The 14741-nt window shown below is 43.4% G+C and overlaps 1 protein-coding gene across 3 annotated transcripts in view; it reads right to left on the minus strand.

Moving 5' to 3' along the window:
• LOC139175973 (amine oxidase [copper-containing] 3-like) overlaps positions 1-14741 on the minus strand; it is a 43736-nt gene that overhangs the window by 5333 nt on the left and 23662 nt on the right. For 2 of the 3 annotated variants that reach the window (XM_070767401.1, XM_070767402.1), the window contains exons 2-3: positions 9145-9430; positions 4547-4676 (exon numbers count right to left, since the gene is read on the minus strand). In XM_070767401.1, the coding sequence (XP_070623502.1) occupies positions 4547-4676; positions 9145-9430 (416 nt within the window). Of the gene's footprint in view, positions 1-4546; positions 4677-9144; positions 9431-9640; positions 9838-14741 lie in introns of those variants that run through there. The other variant, XM_070767403.1, reaches the window with a different exon arrangement.

Below are 14741 nucleotides of genomic sequence, written 5' to 3' on the forward strand. Positions count from 1 at the left end.
TTCCACATGAACCAGAGTTTTCACTGACGTTTATACTGAGTGCTCAAATGTCTTTAGGGAAACCTGCAAGATTTCTCTAATGATCTTGATGAAGTAGGGTGGCTATCCAGTGTGCTTATATAAGTGTGCTAGATTCATAAAGCCCAAATAAGGCTATTATGTGAGCGGAATGAGATAGTTAGGCAGCAGAATATGCAGATAGAGCGGAATTGTTTCTTTAATCTTTTCATAAATAAAGATTCTTCTCTGAAATTACATATCTAATCCTGGGATTTCATTGCAGGCAAAAATAGATATAAAATATAACAAATTAAGATATAAGATATAATAATTGGGGAAAGGAATGGTGTTCATAATAGGAAATTTATTCTGCCTTGAAAATACATTTCTTATCATTGTGCATTGTCTGAAAACATCTGACTTTCCTTCATAATGTGAATTTTCTCTCTGAAAAGGTTTGGAAGTGATTTTTATTTTTTTTTGTCGTATGTAGAATTTGAAATATTTTCTGTGTGATCAGATGTAGGATTTTTGTCAGAAAGAAAATCTGGCCAGAAGAAATATTAGCTACATGAAAAATTGGCAAACATGATGAGCACTGAGCAAGCCTGGGTACGTCAAGAGCTGAAGCCGACTGACTACCAAGGCAACTAACTGGGGAGGTCTGTTACATTCTCAGATTGAAGCACATAGGTTTCAGTCAAATCCTCCATTCTGGAAGCAAAATACTGACTGCTTATTGGCTAGAGTCCCAGTGCTTCTCAAATAGTAGGGCGTAGAGCGGTGCCCAGTGGGACGTGTGTGGTCCCCAGGGAATATTATGGATTAATTGATTGGATTTCTATGCCACCCCTCTCCAAGAACTCGGGGCGGCTCACAACATATAAAATACACAGTATACAGTGTCTTGAATCCAATTAACTAATTAAAAATCCAAAAACCCAAAAACCATTAATAAAAACAACCATTCCATTCACTCCACATTCTCTTAACACATTCATTGGCCAAGGGGCAAGATCTAATGGCCCTGGGCCTGGCAGCATAGATGAGTCTTCAGATTTATATGGAAGGCGAGGAGGGTGGAGGCAGTACGAAACTCCGGGAGGAGCTGATTCCAGAGGGCTGGGGTCCCCGCAGAGAAGGCTCTCCCCCTAGGCCCCGCCAAATGACATTATCTAGTTGACAGGACCTGGAGAAGGCCAACTCTATATGAGACCTGACCAGTCAGTGGGATTCATGCGGCAGAAGGTGGTCTCAGAGGTATCCTGATCCCACGCCATGTAGGGCTTTATAGATCATAACCAATACTTTGAATTGAGTTTGGAAACTAATTGGCAGCCAATGCAGACTGCAGAGTGTTGGAGAGATATGCATATGCCTGGGCAAGCCCATGACTGCTCTCGCAACTGCATTTTGCACAATTTGTAGTTTACGAAACTTTTCAAATGGTAGCCCCATGTAGAGAGCATTGTAGTAGTCAAACCTCAAGGTGATAAGGGCATGAGTGACTGTGAGCAAAGACTCCCTGTCTAGATAGGTCCGCAACTGGTACACCAGGTGAACCTGGGCAAACACCCCCCTCACCACAGCCAAATGATGATGTTCTAAAGTTAGCTGTGAATCGAGGAGGACACCCAAGTTGTAGACCCTCTCTGAGGGGGTCAAAAGTCCCCCCCCAGGGTGATGGATGGACAGATAGAATTGCCCTTGGGAGGCAATATCCACAGCCACCCCATCTTGTTGGGGTTAAGTTTGAGCCTGTTGGCACCCATCCAGACCCTAACAGCCTCCAAACACCAGCACATCATTCCCACTGCTTCACTGAGTGGACAGAGGGTGGAGATGTATAACTGGGTGTCATCAGCGTACTGCCTACAACTCACCCCATGTCTTCGGATTATCTCATCCAATGGTTTCATGTAGATATTAAACAGCAGGGGGGAGAGGACTGACCCCTGTGGAACTCCACAATGGTAGGAGTCAACCTCTGACCCCTCACTAACACCAACTGTGACCGACCGGAGAGATAGGAGGAGAACTACCACAGAATAATGCCTCCCACTCCCAGCCCCCCCCCCCCCCCCCCGTCAGCACAGAACGATACCATGGTTGATGATATTGAAAGCTGATGAGAGGTCAAGAAGCACCAGGAAACCCCTATCTCGGGCCCGCCAGAGATCATCCATCAGCATGACCAAAGCAGTTTCCATGCCGTAGCCAGGCCTGAATCCTGACTGTTGAGGGCCTAGATAATCGGCTTCATCCAAGGGCCACTGAAGCTGGAGTGACACCACCTTCTCGACAACCTTACCCATAAAGGGAAGATTGGAGACAGGACAATAGTTGTTAAATACAGCTGGGTCCAGGGAAAGCTTCTTCTTTGTAGGGAGCTGGGAAGAACCCCTCCCTTAATGAAGTATTGGTAATCTCCTGGACCCAGCTCCATACCATCTACCTACTAGCCAAAACCAGCCAGGAGGGACATGGGTCCAATAAGAAGGTGGTGGAACTCACAGTTCCAATGGTCTTGTCCACTTCATCAGGGGTTACCAGGTCAAATTCCCTTCAAACAGATGGACTAGGATGAGCCCCTGTCACCTTGACTGACTCACTGTCAGCCGACACCACATTCCAATTAGAGTCAAGGTCAGTCTGGATCTGAGCAATTTTATCTGCAAAAAACTTATTAAAGTTCATCAACTCCCCCCTGGTTCAGGAGGGAGCAAGTCACCCCAAACAAGGAGGCTGGGTGGGATTCCACAGATGCAATCAGGCCGACATTGTATGCACGTCTTGTTGACCTGATCTCTACTTTGTAAATCTTCATGTGAGCTTTTACAAGTGTTCGGTCAGATTCGGATCTGCTTTTCCTCCAACACTTCTCTAGACATCTTTTTTGGCGTTTCATCCCCCAGAGTTCCTCAGTAAACCAAGGAGATCTCCAGGGTCTACTGTCACAGAGAGGTCGCAAAGGTGCAATTCGGTCTAGAGCCTTTGTTGCAGCCGTATTCCAGGCTGCAGCAAGAGACTCTGCCGAATTGTCCACAAGCGAATCCGGCAAAATCCCAAGCGCCCTCTGAAAGCCTTCTGGGTCCATCAGGCATCTGGGCCAGAACCTCCTAATCAGTTCCACCTTCCTGCAGAGCATTAAAATCCAGAAAATGATCTGACCATGACAAAGGCAAGATATCTAAGTCCCTTAGTTTCAGATCATTGCTGAACTGCTCTGAGAGGAATACCATATCTGGAGTGTGTCCCCCTTCGTGAGCCGGGCCCTGAACTACTTGAGTCAGGTCCATGGTTGCCATGGTGGCCATGAACTCCTGCACCAACCCAGAGGATTCGCTGAGCGATGGCAGATTAAAATCCCCCAAAACAATAAGTCTGGGGAATTCCACCACCAGCCCGGCCACCTCCTTGAGTAGCACAGGCAGGGCTGTTGACACATAGCTGAGAGGCAGGTTCATGAGTAACAAGCCTACCTGCACCCCTAGGTCCAACTTCACAAAGAGGGACTCACAACAAGATATCTCAGGAGCAGCGAGTCTGTGTAGGGCAATGTTCTTCTTGCCTTCCCCCCTTCCCTGGGGTCATGGTTGGTGCCACACATGAAACCTGGCTGGGCACACTTCTGAGAGAGGGACCCCTCCCTCTGGGCCCAGCCAGGCCTTGGACACACATGCCAGGTCGGCCTCCTCCTCCAGGATTAAATCCTGGATGCGGGGAGCTTTATTTACAACTGACCTGGCATTAAGTTGCAGCAGTCTGAGCCCAGGGTCCGGATTTCGCTTGTCACCAGTACCCCGGGCAGAATCCATGAGGGTGGAACTGGGGATTGCTTTAAAGCAGCAATCTCTTAATCCCCAGGAGCAGCCTACCCCATGTTTCCCCCCATATCTACCTCTCCCCAATAAAACTGGAATATTCCGGCCCTCTATGACCCCAGAGAAAGGGTCCTCTTCTCGCCTCCAGGCCGCCAGTAAAACTGGTCCTTCCATTTATCCCATTCATTCCAAACATTTTATCTTTCCAAACATATCCATTCATCCATCTCTAAAAGATTGTAATTTAATTAAAATTACAATAATAAAAATATATGGATGCTGGAGCTGACATAGGACAATGCCTCACCTGCTCTTAGATATGGCTCCCTGTGTCACTTATGGCACGCGTGCCATTGCTTCGCCATTATTGCTCTAGAGTGTGGATGGCAAAGAAACTGGCCCAATGAGCCTACTGGAAGTTTGGAAATGAACTTCCAGTAGGCCTGTTGCGGCATTTTTTGCCAACGGACCAATGGGCTTACTGGAAGTTTAAAAACTGGAGCCAACCTATGTGCACTGGAGCTGACATAGGGCAACCCCTTACATGCCCTCAGATACAGCTCTGCATGCCACCTGTGACATGTGTGCCATATATTCACCATCATTGGTCTAGTATCCAGCCAAGAGTTATGAGCCACACCCGTCCAACCTCTGTGTGGGTTTGCTTCGAAAAAGGGATATACAGTATCCCTACTTGTCTCCCTCGGGATCCAACAACTTACCTCATCAACAATCGTCTCATTATCTATAAAGTCTGCAAAGGCAACAGTAGGTGTCCATGGGTCGTTCTGATTATAGATGCTGGTACTGCAAGGTTCTTTTTCCTTTCTCTTGGTGACAGCCAGCTTATACCTAAGAAGCAGAATTGCAGTAATAGAAATAAAATATTGTTGAGCTGGGTGATTTCATCACTTGCATATGTATGAAATAAGTTTCCCTAATGTTTATAGGCAATAGCAGCTCCAAGGACTATAGATCCTCTACAAAAAATGGCAAAGCATATCTGAGTATGTGCTTTTCCACAGTTGCTCACAATGTAACACATGTCCAGATAACCGTTGACTTGTGACCATTCATTTAACAGCTATTCAAAATTATACAGGTGCTGAAAAATATGATTTGTAGCCAATATTTGCATTTACAACTGTTGCAGTACCCAGCCCCATCCCAACAGTCAGATGATCGAAATTCAGGCGCTCAATAGCTGGCATGCATTTTAATTATTGTCATGCCTCAGGGTCACTTGATTGCCATTTACAATATTCCCAGGCCTCTTCTGAGTATCTGGGTTTGCTTAATGACTGTAGGATTCATTTAACATGTGGCAAAAAGTTTGTAAAATGGGACACAATTCATTTAATGACTGTATTGCTTAGTGACAAAAAAAATCTATTCCCAATTGTGGTCATAAGTCAAACTCCCTTTATAGAAATAAATGTATTACTAAAACTAATGTACAGGTAGTATTTGACTTATGATCATTTGTTTAATGACAGTTCAAAGTTACGATGACTTATAACCATCCTTAAATAATGGTTGCACTACTACTTCAGTTACATGATTGCAATATGCAACCTTCCTAGCCAGTTTCCAACAATCAAAATCAACGGGGGAAACCAACTTTGTTTAAAGAGGCTTAATAATAAATGAATCATGTGATTTATTTAATAATTGAATGATTCACTTAATAGGTGTGATAAAACTGATGGTAAAATTGAGCCTGCTCACATGTTACTCACTTACTTGGCTAACTAACCGTGTTCAATGTGTAGTGCTCAATGGAACTACCTTGACCCCTATGACAATCATTAAGTGTTGTACCACATGATTCTTGAAAAATGTATCTTTTTCTTTTATGTACGCTGAGAGCATATGCACCAAGACAAATTCCTTGTGTGTCCAATCACACTTGGCAATAAAATTCTATTCTATTCTATTCTATCTACATGGAGGGATGTATGCAGTGGAATACACCAAGGTTCTGTTTTAGGCCCAGTACTCTTCAACATCTTCATCAATGACTTGGACAAGGAGATAGATGGGGAACTTATCAAATTTGCAGGAATAGCCAACACTCCAGAAGATAGGCTCAAAATAAAGAAGGATCTTTACAAACTTGAACAATGGGCGCTATCTAACAAAATGAAATTCAATGGTGAAAAAATAAGGTTCTACATTTAGGCAAGAAAAACAAAATGCACAGTTACAGTATATGTGGTACATTGCTGAACAGTAGTAACTGTGAGAGGAATCTTGGCGTCCTAGTGGACAACCATTTAAATATGAGCCAGCAGTGTGGAGCAGCTGCCAAAAAAGCCAACACAGTTCTAGGCTGCATTAACAGAGGGATAGAATCAAGATCACGTGAAGTGTGAATACCACTTTATAAGGCCTTGGTTAGGCCACACTCGGAATACTGCATTCAGTTTTGGTCACCATGATGCAAAAAAGATATTGAGACTCTAGAAAAATTGCAGAGAAGAGCAACAAAGATGATTAGGGGACTGGTGGCTAAAACATATGAGGAACATTTGCAGAAACTGGGCATGGCTAATTTAATGAAAAGAAGGACCAGGGGAGACATGATAGCAGTCTTCCAGTATCTCAGGGGTTGCCACAAAGAAGAAGGAGTCAACCTATTCTCCAAAGCACCTGAGGGTAGAACAAAAAGCAATGGGTGGAAACTAAACAAGGAGAGAAGTAACTTAGAACTAATGAAAAATTTCCTGAAAGTCAAAACAGTCGATCAGTGAAACAGCTTGCATACAGAAGTTGTGAATGCCCAACACTGGAAGTTGTTAAGCAGATGTTGGATAACCATCTGTCTGAAGTAGTGTAGGATTTCCTGCTTAAGCAGCGGGTTGGACTAGAAGACCTCCAAGGTCCCTTCCAACTCTGTTGTTGTTGTTGTTGTTGTTGTTGTTACTGACCACATAATTTAGCAACCATATTTCTGGTTCCATTTGTGGTTGTAAGTCAAGGAATATAAAACTGTAACAAAAGTACCCTAATGCCAACGTAGCAGAAATTTGTCAGTACATAAAACACTGAATAAAGGAATATAAATAAATGGATGCAATCTAACAAATTAAAATTAAGTTGAAGACAGAAGCACACAAAAATATGAAAGAAAAAACAAGTCACACACTGGCCAATTTTTACAATGGACTACAGGACAGTGTATCTCAAACGTGATGGGTGGGCTTCAGTTCCCACAATTGAAATCCCACCCATCTTCAAGTTAAAAAATATTCTAGATACAATTATTTAATTAATTTATATGCCAAACAATTCTTTTTCCATTAAGACTTTGCAAGGACCCTCAGTTTATTACTTACATATTAATTATGCTTGTAAACTGTCAATTCTCTCAACTCTGATGGTTTATAATACAGTGATCCCTCGATTAGCACGGTCTCGATTAGCGCGAAACGCTGCAACGCGGTTTTTCAAAAAATATTAATTAAAAAAATAAAATATTAAAAAATAAAAAATAAGTCCACGCTAGTTCTCCCTCTCTTTCTCTCCCTGTTGCCGGCGTGGTATATGAGAGAGAAACAGAGGTCGGGCGCATTACCGGGAGGTGGAGGCGGCGTGGGGACGCTGGGTGCCGGGGACACCGAGGAGGGGGTGGACGTGGCCTCTCAGCTGCAGAGCCGAACAAGGGCGGAGGCAACGGCGGAGTCCGGCGCTGGGGCCATGCGGGGCCGCTCATCCAGGGGGGGCGTGGACTGGCAAGTCGCCCTCCTTTCTCTTTCTTTCTCTCTCTTATACCACACCGGTAACAGGGAGAGAAAGAGAGAGAGCGGAGGGCACCTTGCCGGTCCACGCCCCCCTAGATGAGCGGCTCCGCATGGCCCCAGCGCCGCCCAGGCAAAGGGGAAACCCCAAGATCGCTTGCCGCTTGCCGTATTGCAGCGGAGGCGAAGCAAGGCTCCAAGCTGCAATATGGCAAGCGGCAAGTGATCTTGGGGTTTCCCCTTTGCCTGGGCGGCGGGAAGACCAAGGGAAGGTTCCTTCAGCCGCCCAACACCTGATCCGCTCCGCAGCACGGCAACGGGGAAACCCCATCTTCGGCTCCTCGCTGCTTCCGCACTGCGGAGCAGATCAGCTGTTGGGCGGCTGAAGGAACCTTCCCTTGGTCTTCCCCGCCGCCCACACGCAAACTCCACCATCTGCGCATGTGCGGCCATGAAAAAAATGGCGCACATGCGCAGATGGTGGTTTTTACTTCCGCACCACTATAACGCGGAAATCGATTAGCGCGGGAGGTCTTGGAACGTAACCCCCGCGCTAATCGAGAGATCACTGTATAGCCATTAAGGCAATAAATATAGATAAATATAGATAATACTTGAACAATTCTAACTTCATAGTAATAAAACAATAAAAATAAGAAACTATTGGCACTAACTCAACAATACAGTGACATTTACTCCCAAAGAACCTATGGAACTGTTCTGTCTTGTCAGCTTTATAAAAGGATGCTAGGGAATTCTGGAATTCCACACATCTTACCATTGGGAAGTGGGAAAAACACTGCCATAGAGAAACTTATAGCTATCCTAGTCTTGAACTCTGCACAGAAAGGGGTTAAATAATCATCTAGAACAGGGGTCTCCAACCTTGGCAAAGCTGGCTGTGGAATTCTGGGAGTTAAGTCCACAAGTCTTAAAGTTGCCAAGATTGAAGCCCCTTGAACTAGAACACTATGTTGCTGCTCTATAGCACATCTTCTCAATAACCTTCCCTAGAAAAGGAACATTGGCAATGTTATGATTATTGTTTAATGTAACCAAATTTAAAGAAAGCCTCTTCTGAAAAGATTGCATTGGCATAGCTAGACTGAATAAATGTAGTGGTCAAGTCCCTCCTTAGCCATGATAGCTGGCTAACTATCAGCCAGACACACACTCTCAGCCCAAGTCACCCCGCAAGTGTGCATATGTGTTGATGGGAAGGAAGGGGTATGGGCACATGCATACATGCTAGCGCAAGCCACCCACTCCCTTTGATATGCAAACCAAAAAAGGTTCTCCGTCACTGTTCTAGAACCTAAAATATACCTTGAAATTGCATGGAGCTCCAGATCTCTCTGCCTTGAGAGAAGTGGTAAAAAGAGTTAGGAGTCAATGCTTTCATAATTTATGTTTTAGTTATCTTTTTCAATGCTTTTCCTGTGCATATGCATCTATCACTTTAAACTGTAAATTATCCAGAGTGCTAATTTTGAACAGAAAAGCCCCATTTCAATAAAGCAAGCAAATTAATTAATAAATGAAAGCATTGGACGTCAGTGCTTAAAAAAAGGATTGCTTACCTGCCCCAACTGATAGCTCTCTCCATTGGATCTGTCTCTGGGAGATGATCTCCAGCAAGGCTGATGGTCTGGATTAGGTAGCCACGCTTATGGCCCCACTTGTTTGTACTGTTTGCTGCAAAATATATGTATCTTGGCATCTTATCGTTATGGCGGAAGGCAGCCTTATCTTCGGTATCCAAGACCTTTTTTACCAGTTTCATTCTCTGAATCTCATGGCCTGGATTCCAGGGAGCATTCACTTTCTCAAAAGTCATATCATTAGCAACCAAGGAATTTTTTGTACCTATCAATAGAAAGAAAAGGGAAAGAAAACAAGAAACAGAGATGGTTTTTTTTCTTTCATTTACCCAAATCACAATACAATCATGCTTCCTTGGGAAGCAGAGAGGTAGGTAACTGCTTGTAATTTAAGCAGAACATTTGCAAAAAAAAGGAAATAAAACAGAAAATAAAAAGGGAGAAAGGAACTTGGCAGGAACCTTGGGAAGAATACCTGCTACGTTTGTCAGGTGAGTTTCTTGTTTAATTACTAATTTAGCTTTTTTTAGCAGCCACAAAAAGGGTTTCTCCTCCTCCCCTTTTTAAAGTTTGCCCTCAGCACATGTTTTGAGGGGGTGGAGCTTTCTGCTGCAGATCCCCTGCTGACTCATCCCTGCTAGCTGGGAGGAAATAGCTCATTCTTCCTTGGGGACCAGAGAGGTAACTGCTTTTATTTAAGCAGAACATTTTCCAAAAAAAGAGGAAATAAAACAGAAACAGAGGACCTTGGTTCATCGTTGAGCTTGCCTCATATAGCTGGGCCCTGGCCTCAGGCTGCTGCTGTTTAATGCCAGGTCTGTTGTCAACAAGGCCTCTCTTCTTCAAGATTTACTCTTAGAGGAAGGGGAAGTCCTGGCATGTATAACTAAGACCTGGCTGGCCATGAGGGAGGTGTTCCCCTCTCAGAGATGTGTCCAGAAAGGTTTCAGGTACTGCATCAGCCTTGATTCCAGGGAAAGGGTGAAGGAGTGGCAATTATTGTCCAGAAGAATTATAATAATAATTTAATAATTTATTAGACTTGTATGCCGCCCCACTCCGAAGACTCGGAGCGGGTCACAACAAAATACAAAGCCCAAATCTAATATTAAAAACAATTATAAAAACCCATTATAAAACAGTCATATCATCCAATTAAACCATACATAAAATGAAACAGCTAAGGGTCAGTTATGTCCCCCAAGCCTCGCAGGATCCCTGCCCCCAAAATTGTTGGGTGTGAGTCTCTCCTCTTGAAATTGGACCCAGGGATTCACTTGGGTTTGTTGTTGAGGTATATGCCTGCCAGATGCATTACAACAGCTCTGCCTGTGCCGCTAGAGGTGGTAGCTGAATTGGTGGTGAAGTTCCCCAGACTTATGGGGCTGGGGGACTTTAACTTACCATAACTTGGTGAATCCTCAGATGCGACTCAGGAGTTCGTGGCTTCCTTGACAACCATGGACCTGTCTCTAGTAGTTCAGGATCTGACTCATGAGGGAGGGGGAGACATACACTTGATCTAGTGTTCCTCTTAGGGCAGTGGAAACATGATCTGGTATTAAGTGGTATAGATGCTTCGCTGTTGTCATGGCCGGATCTTTTCGTGCTGAGGCTTGGCTTTAAGACACCTTGCCTCCAGTTAAATGGTACCGCTCCAGACCCCTAATGGATGCTGAAGGGTTCCAGAGGGAGTTTGGGGAAATAGCTGATTCCCTTGTCCAAAATCCCACTGAGTCCCTTGTGGTTGCCTTGAATAGGGCAACATCAGGGGCACTGGACTGGATTATGCCTTTGCGACCTCTCCATGCTGGTGGATTCAGGAGAGCTCCCTGGTTTTCCGAGGAGCTCCAGGAGATGAAATGCCAAAAGAGACATCTAAAGCAATGCTGGAGAACCAGTAACTCTGAATCTGACCTAACACTATTAAAAGCCTTTATTATGACATATTTAGTGGCAATATGAGTGGCAAAATATTCACATTTCCCCACAATTATTGCATCTGTGGATTCACACCCAGCTGCCCTTTTTAGGGTGACCCGTTCTCTTCTCAATGTAGAGGGAATGGAGCAGCCCTTGCAAAGTAGAGCTGAAGAATTTGTTCAGTTTCTTGGAGACATAGTTGCCCAGATTCGGATGGACCTGTACTCTGATTAGGCAATTTTGACTGAGACAACAGAAGTAGGTCTTAGTCCTATTGTGTGGGATGAATTTGATCCTGTGACTCCGGAGGATGTGGACAAGTCTATGGGAGCGACGAGTTCCTCCATGTGTTATTGGACCCGTGCCCCTCGTTTAATATCTACATGAAACCACTGGGTGAGATCATCCAACAGCATGGGGTGAGGTATCAGCAATATGCTGATGATACCCAGTTAGATATCTCCACCCCATGTCAGTTCAGTGAAATGCTGGATATGATGTGCCTGTGTCTGGAGGACGTTAGGGTTTGGATGGGAGTTAATAGGCTCAAGCTTAATCCTGAGAAGACCGAGTGGCTGTGGGTATTGCCCCCAAAGGATTATACTGATTATACTGTCGATCCTTGGTTCTGGGAGGGGAAAAATTACCTCCATCAGAATGGGTTCACAATTTGGGTGTCCTCCTGGATCCTCAGTTAAATTTGACAGCATCTGACAGCTGTAGCTAGAGGGACCTTTGCACAGGTTTGCCTAGTGCATCAGTTGTGATTCTACTTGGATGAGGAGATTCTTCTCATGATCACTCATGCTTTTATCACTTCACAATTAGATTATTACATTATTACAGGGGGCTACACCTGGAGAGTGTTCGAAGACTACAGCTGGTCCAGAATGCAGCGGTGCAAGCTGTTGTGTGTGCAACTAGGTACACCCACATTACATCAACTCTCTGCGAGCTGCACTGGTTCCCAATGGGTCTCCAAGCACAATTCAAGGTGTCCGTCATTATCTTTAAAGCCCTGCATTGTTTAGTGCCAGACTATCTTCGAGACCACCTTCTACCACATAGCTCCCAGCAACTGGTAAGGGTGCACAGGGTTGGTCTTCTCCAGGTCCCATCAGCTAAGCAGCATTGGCTGGCAGGGCCACAGGGGAGAGCCTTCTCTGTGTTAGCTCCGACCCTCTGGAACCAGCTATCTCCTAAAAGCCGGACTACCCCATCCTACTAGTCTTCTGGAAAGCTTTAAAGATCTGGCTTTTCCAGCAGGCCTGGGGCCATTGATTGGATGATGTACCATCAAGATCTGGCCATAAATGGTGTGTATGGTGTTATGTCTAAGATAGGAAACCCCAGAAAATAAATTCACACACCAGACCAGCTGAGAAAGTATAAGATGAATATATATTAATAAAAATCGTTCATAGCAACACTGAGTTAAAAGAGAAAGGAATCTTATCAGGAGCTGGTCAGCAGTCCATGACTAATTAGTTTTTCGGGCCAGATTCCAACAGCTCATTAAAAGTTTCTGATAAGAGTCTATTAATCATTCCAAACTCACAGCAATCTGGCAGAAGTCCCAGATAGACAGTCTGTGTATTTTTTAAAAGCAATCAGAAAGCAAATTGGATCTCTACAGCACAGAATGTACTCCTTGCCATTGTTGAAACATTGTCCTTCTCATTGCCCCCTCACAAGACTTTCCCTTATATAACCACAAAGTGTGGCCAAGTGTTCTATACATCTATTCACACCCAAATATCTTTCTTCGCAAATATTCCTATCTGATCATAATTCTGTGCACCCTTGCATCTGTAAGTGGTTTGCCATCATCTCTTGAGTCACTCGATAATACCTCGGGGGGTACCATAGTCTTTGGTTGGCTTTCAGTCTCTAACTCCTCCTCCTCTTCACTCTCAGACTCAGTGTCTAGAACACTGGTCTAGGATACCAATATGCATCCGTCTCTCGGTCTTCAAAATCCGTGATCAGCTGAGCAAGACGTGGACCAGTAACAACATATACATCTTTTTTTATTGTGGTTTTAAATTATTTTAAAATTATTTTTAAAGCTTGCACATTGTATGTTTTACTTTTGGGTTGTTAGCCACCTAGAGTCCCTGAGGAGTTGGACAGCATACAAATTGAATTAATTAATTAACAAATTGAATGTATGAATGAATGAATGAATGAATGAATGAATGAATGAATGAATGAATGAATGAATGCCAAATTAGCTTTACTGGATTTTTACAGGTCAGATTGTTTGTTTGTTTGTTTGTTTGTTTGTTTGTTTGTTTGTTTATATATCTAAGCCACCCTCCCCCAGTGAACTCAGGACCATACAATATAATAATACAAAATACAAAGTCATAAAACCCCTACTCTAAAAACCCCAGACATTAAAAACCACTCATCCAGATTCATCCAATATCACAAACATACTATCAGCTGGAGCAGTCTGTCAATGCTCAACGCCCCATTTGTAAATATTATAATAAATATTATTTACCCATTTATTAAATTTATATGGCACTCAATTTGGGCAGGTTTGAAACTTATGGAGTCTACTATATTTTACTCATTTATTTATACTAAACCCATCCAGATAGTTTCAAATTTGCTATGTAAAACAGCTGTTAAGTGAATTTTACCGAATTTTGTGACTTTTCTTGCTCTTTTTGTTAAGAGAATTACTGCAGTTGTCAAATGAATCTGCCCTACCTATTGACTTTGCCTATTAGGTTGCAAAAGATGATCACATGACCTAAATACATGCCAGTTGCCAAGCATTCAGATTTTCATCATGTGATCACAGGAATGATGTAACCGCCACAAGTGTGAAAAACCATAATGTGTCACATTTTTCAGTGCTATTGTAACTTTGAACAGTCATTAAACAAATGTAAGTTGAGGCCTACCTGCATTTAAGTACAAAAATTTCATATTGAGTATATATTCCAACAGTTTAATCAAAGGAGTACTAAAAAAACAAATTGGAATGAAAACAATACAGTGATACCTCTACATAAGACTTTTCTAGATAAGAACCGGGTGTTCAAGATTTTTTTTGCCTCTTCTTAAGAACTATTTTCTACTTAAGAACCCAAGCCCGGAAAAATTTCCCAGGAAATTTGAGAGCGGCATGAAGGCCCGGCCGGTTTTCTGCCATTTCCCTTGGATTTCTCTCTCTGGCACAGTGTATGGGAGGCAGCCTCGCGCTGGGTGTATGGGAGGCACGTTCTCCTCCTCGCCGCCTCAGAGTCCCTCTTTTTTTTAAGCCTTAAAGTTGTTGTTGTTGTTGTTGTTATTTATTTTTATTTTTATTTTTATTTTTTTGTTTTTTTGTTTATTAGATTTATATGCCACCCTTCTCCGAAGACTGGATTTTTAAAAATTCACCTCACCTCGCCTTCTTCCTTGGGCAGCAATTGTCCTCTTCCTCCTCCTCCTCCCATCCAAATTCCGAGCTTTTATTTCTTTCCAAATGGGTTTGCACACATTATTTGCTTTTACATTGATTCCTATAGAAAAAATTGCTTCTGCTTACCAACTTTTCTACTTAAGAACTTGGTCATGGAACAAATTAAGTTCTTAAGTAGAGGTACTACTGTATATGCTTTCCCAAATATGTCCATGTTACATCAACACTCCGC

This window comes from Erythrolamprus reginae, chromosome Z, assembly GCF_031021105.1.
Source record: "Erythrolamprus reginae isolate rEryReg1 chromosome Z, rEryReg1.hap1, whole genome shotgun sequence".
NCBI lineage: Eukaryota > Metazoa > Chordata > Lepidosauria > Squamata > Dipsadidae > Erythrolamprus > Erythrolamprus reginae.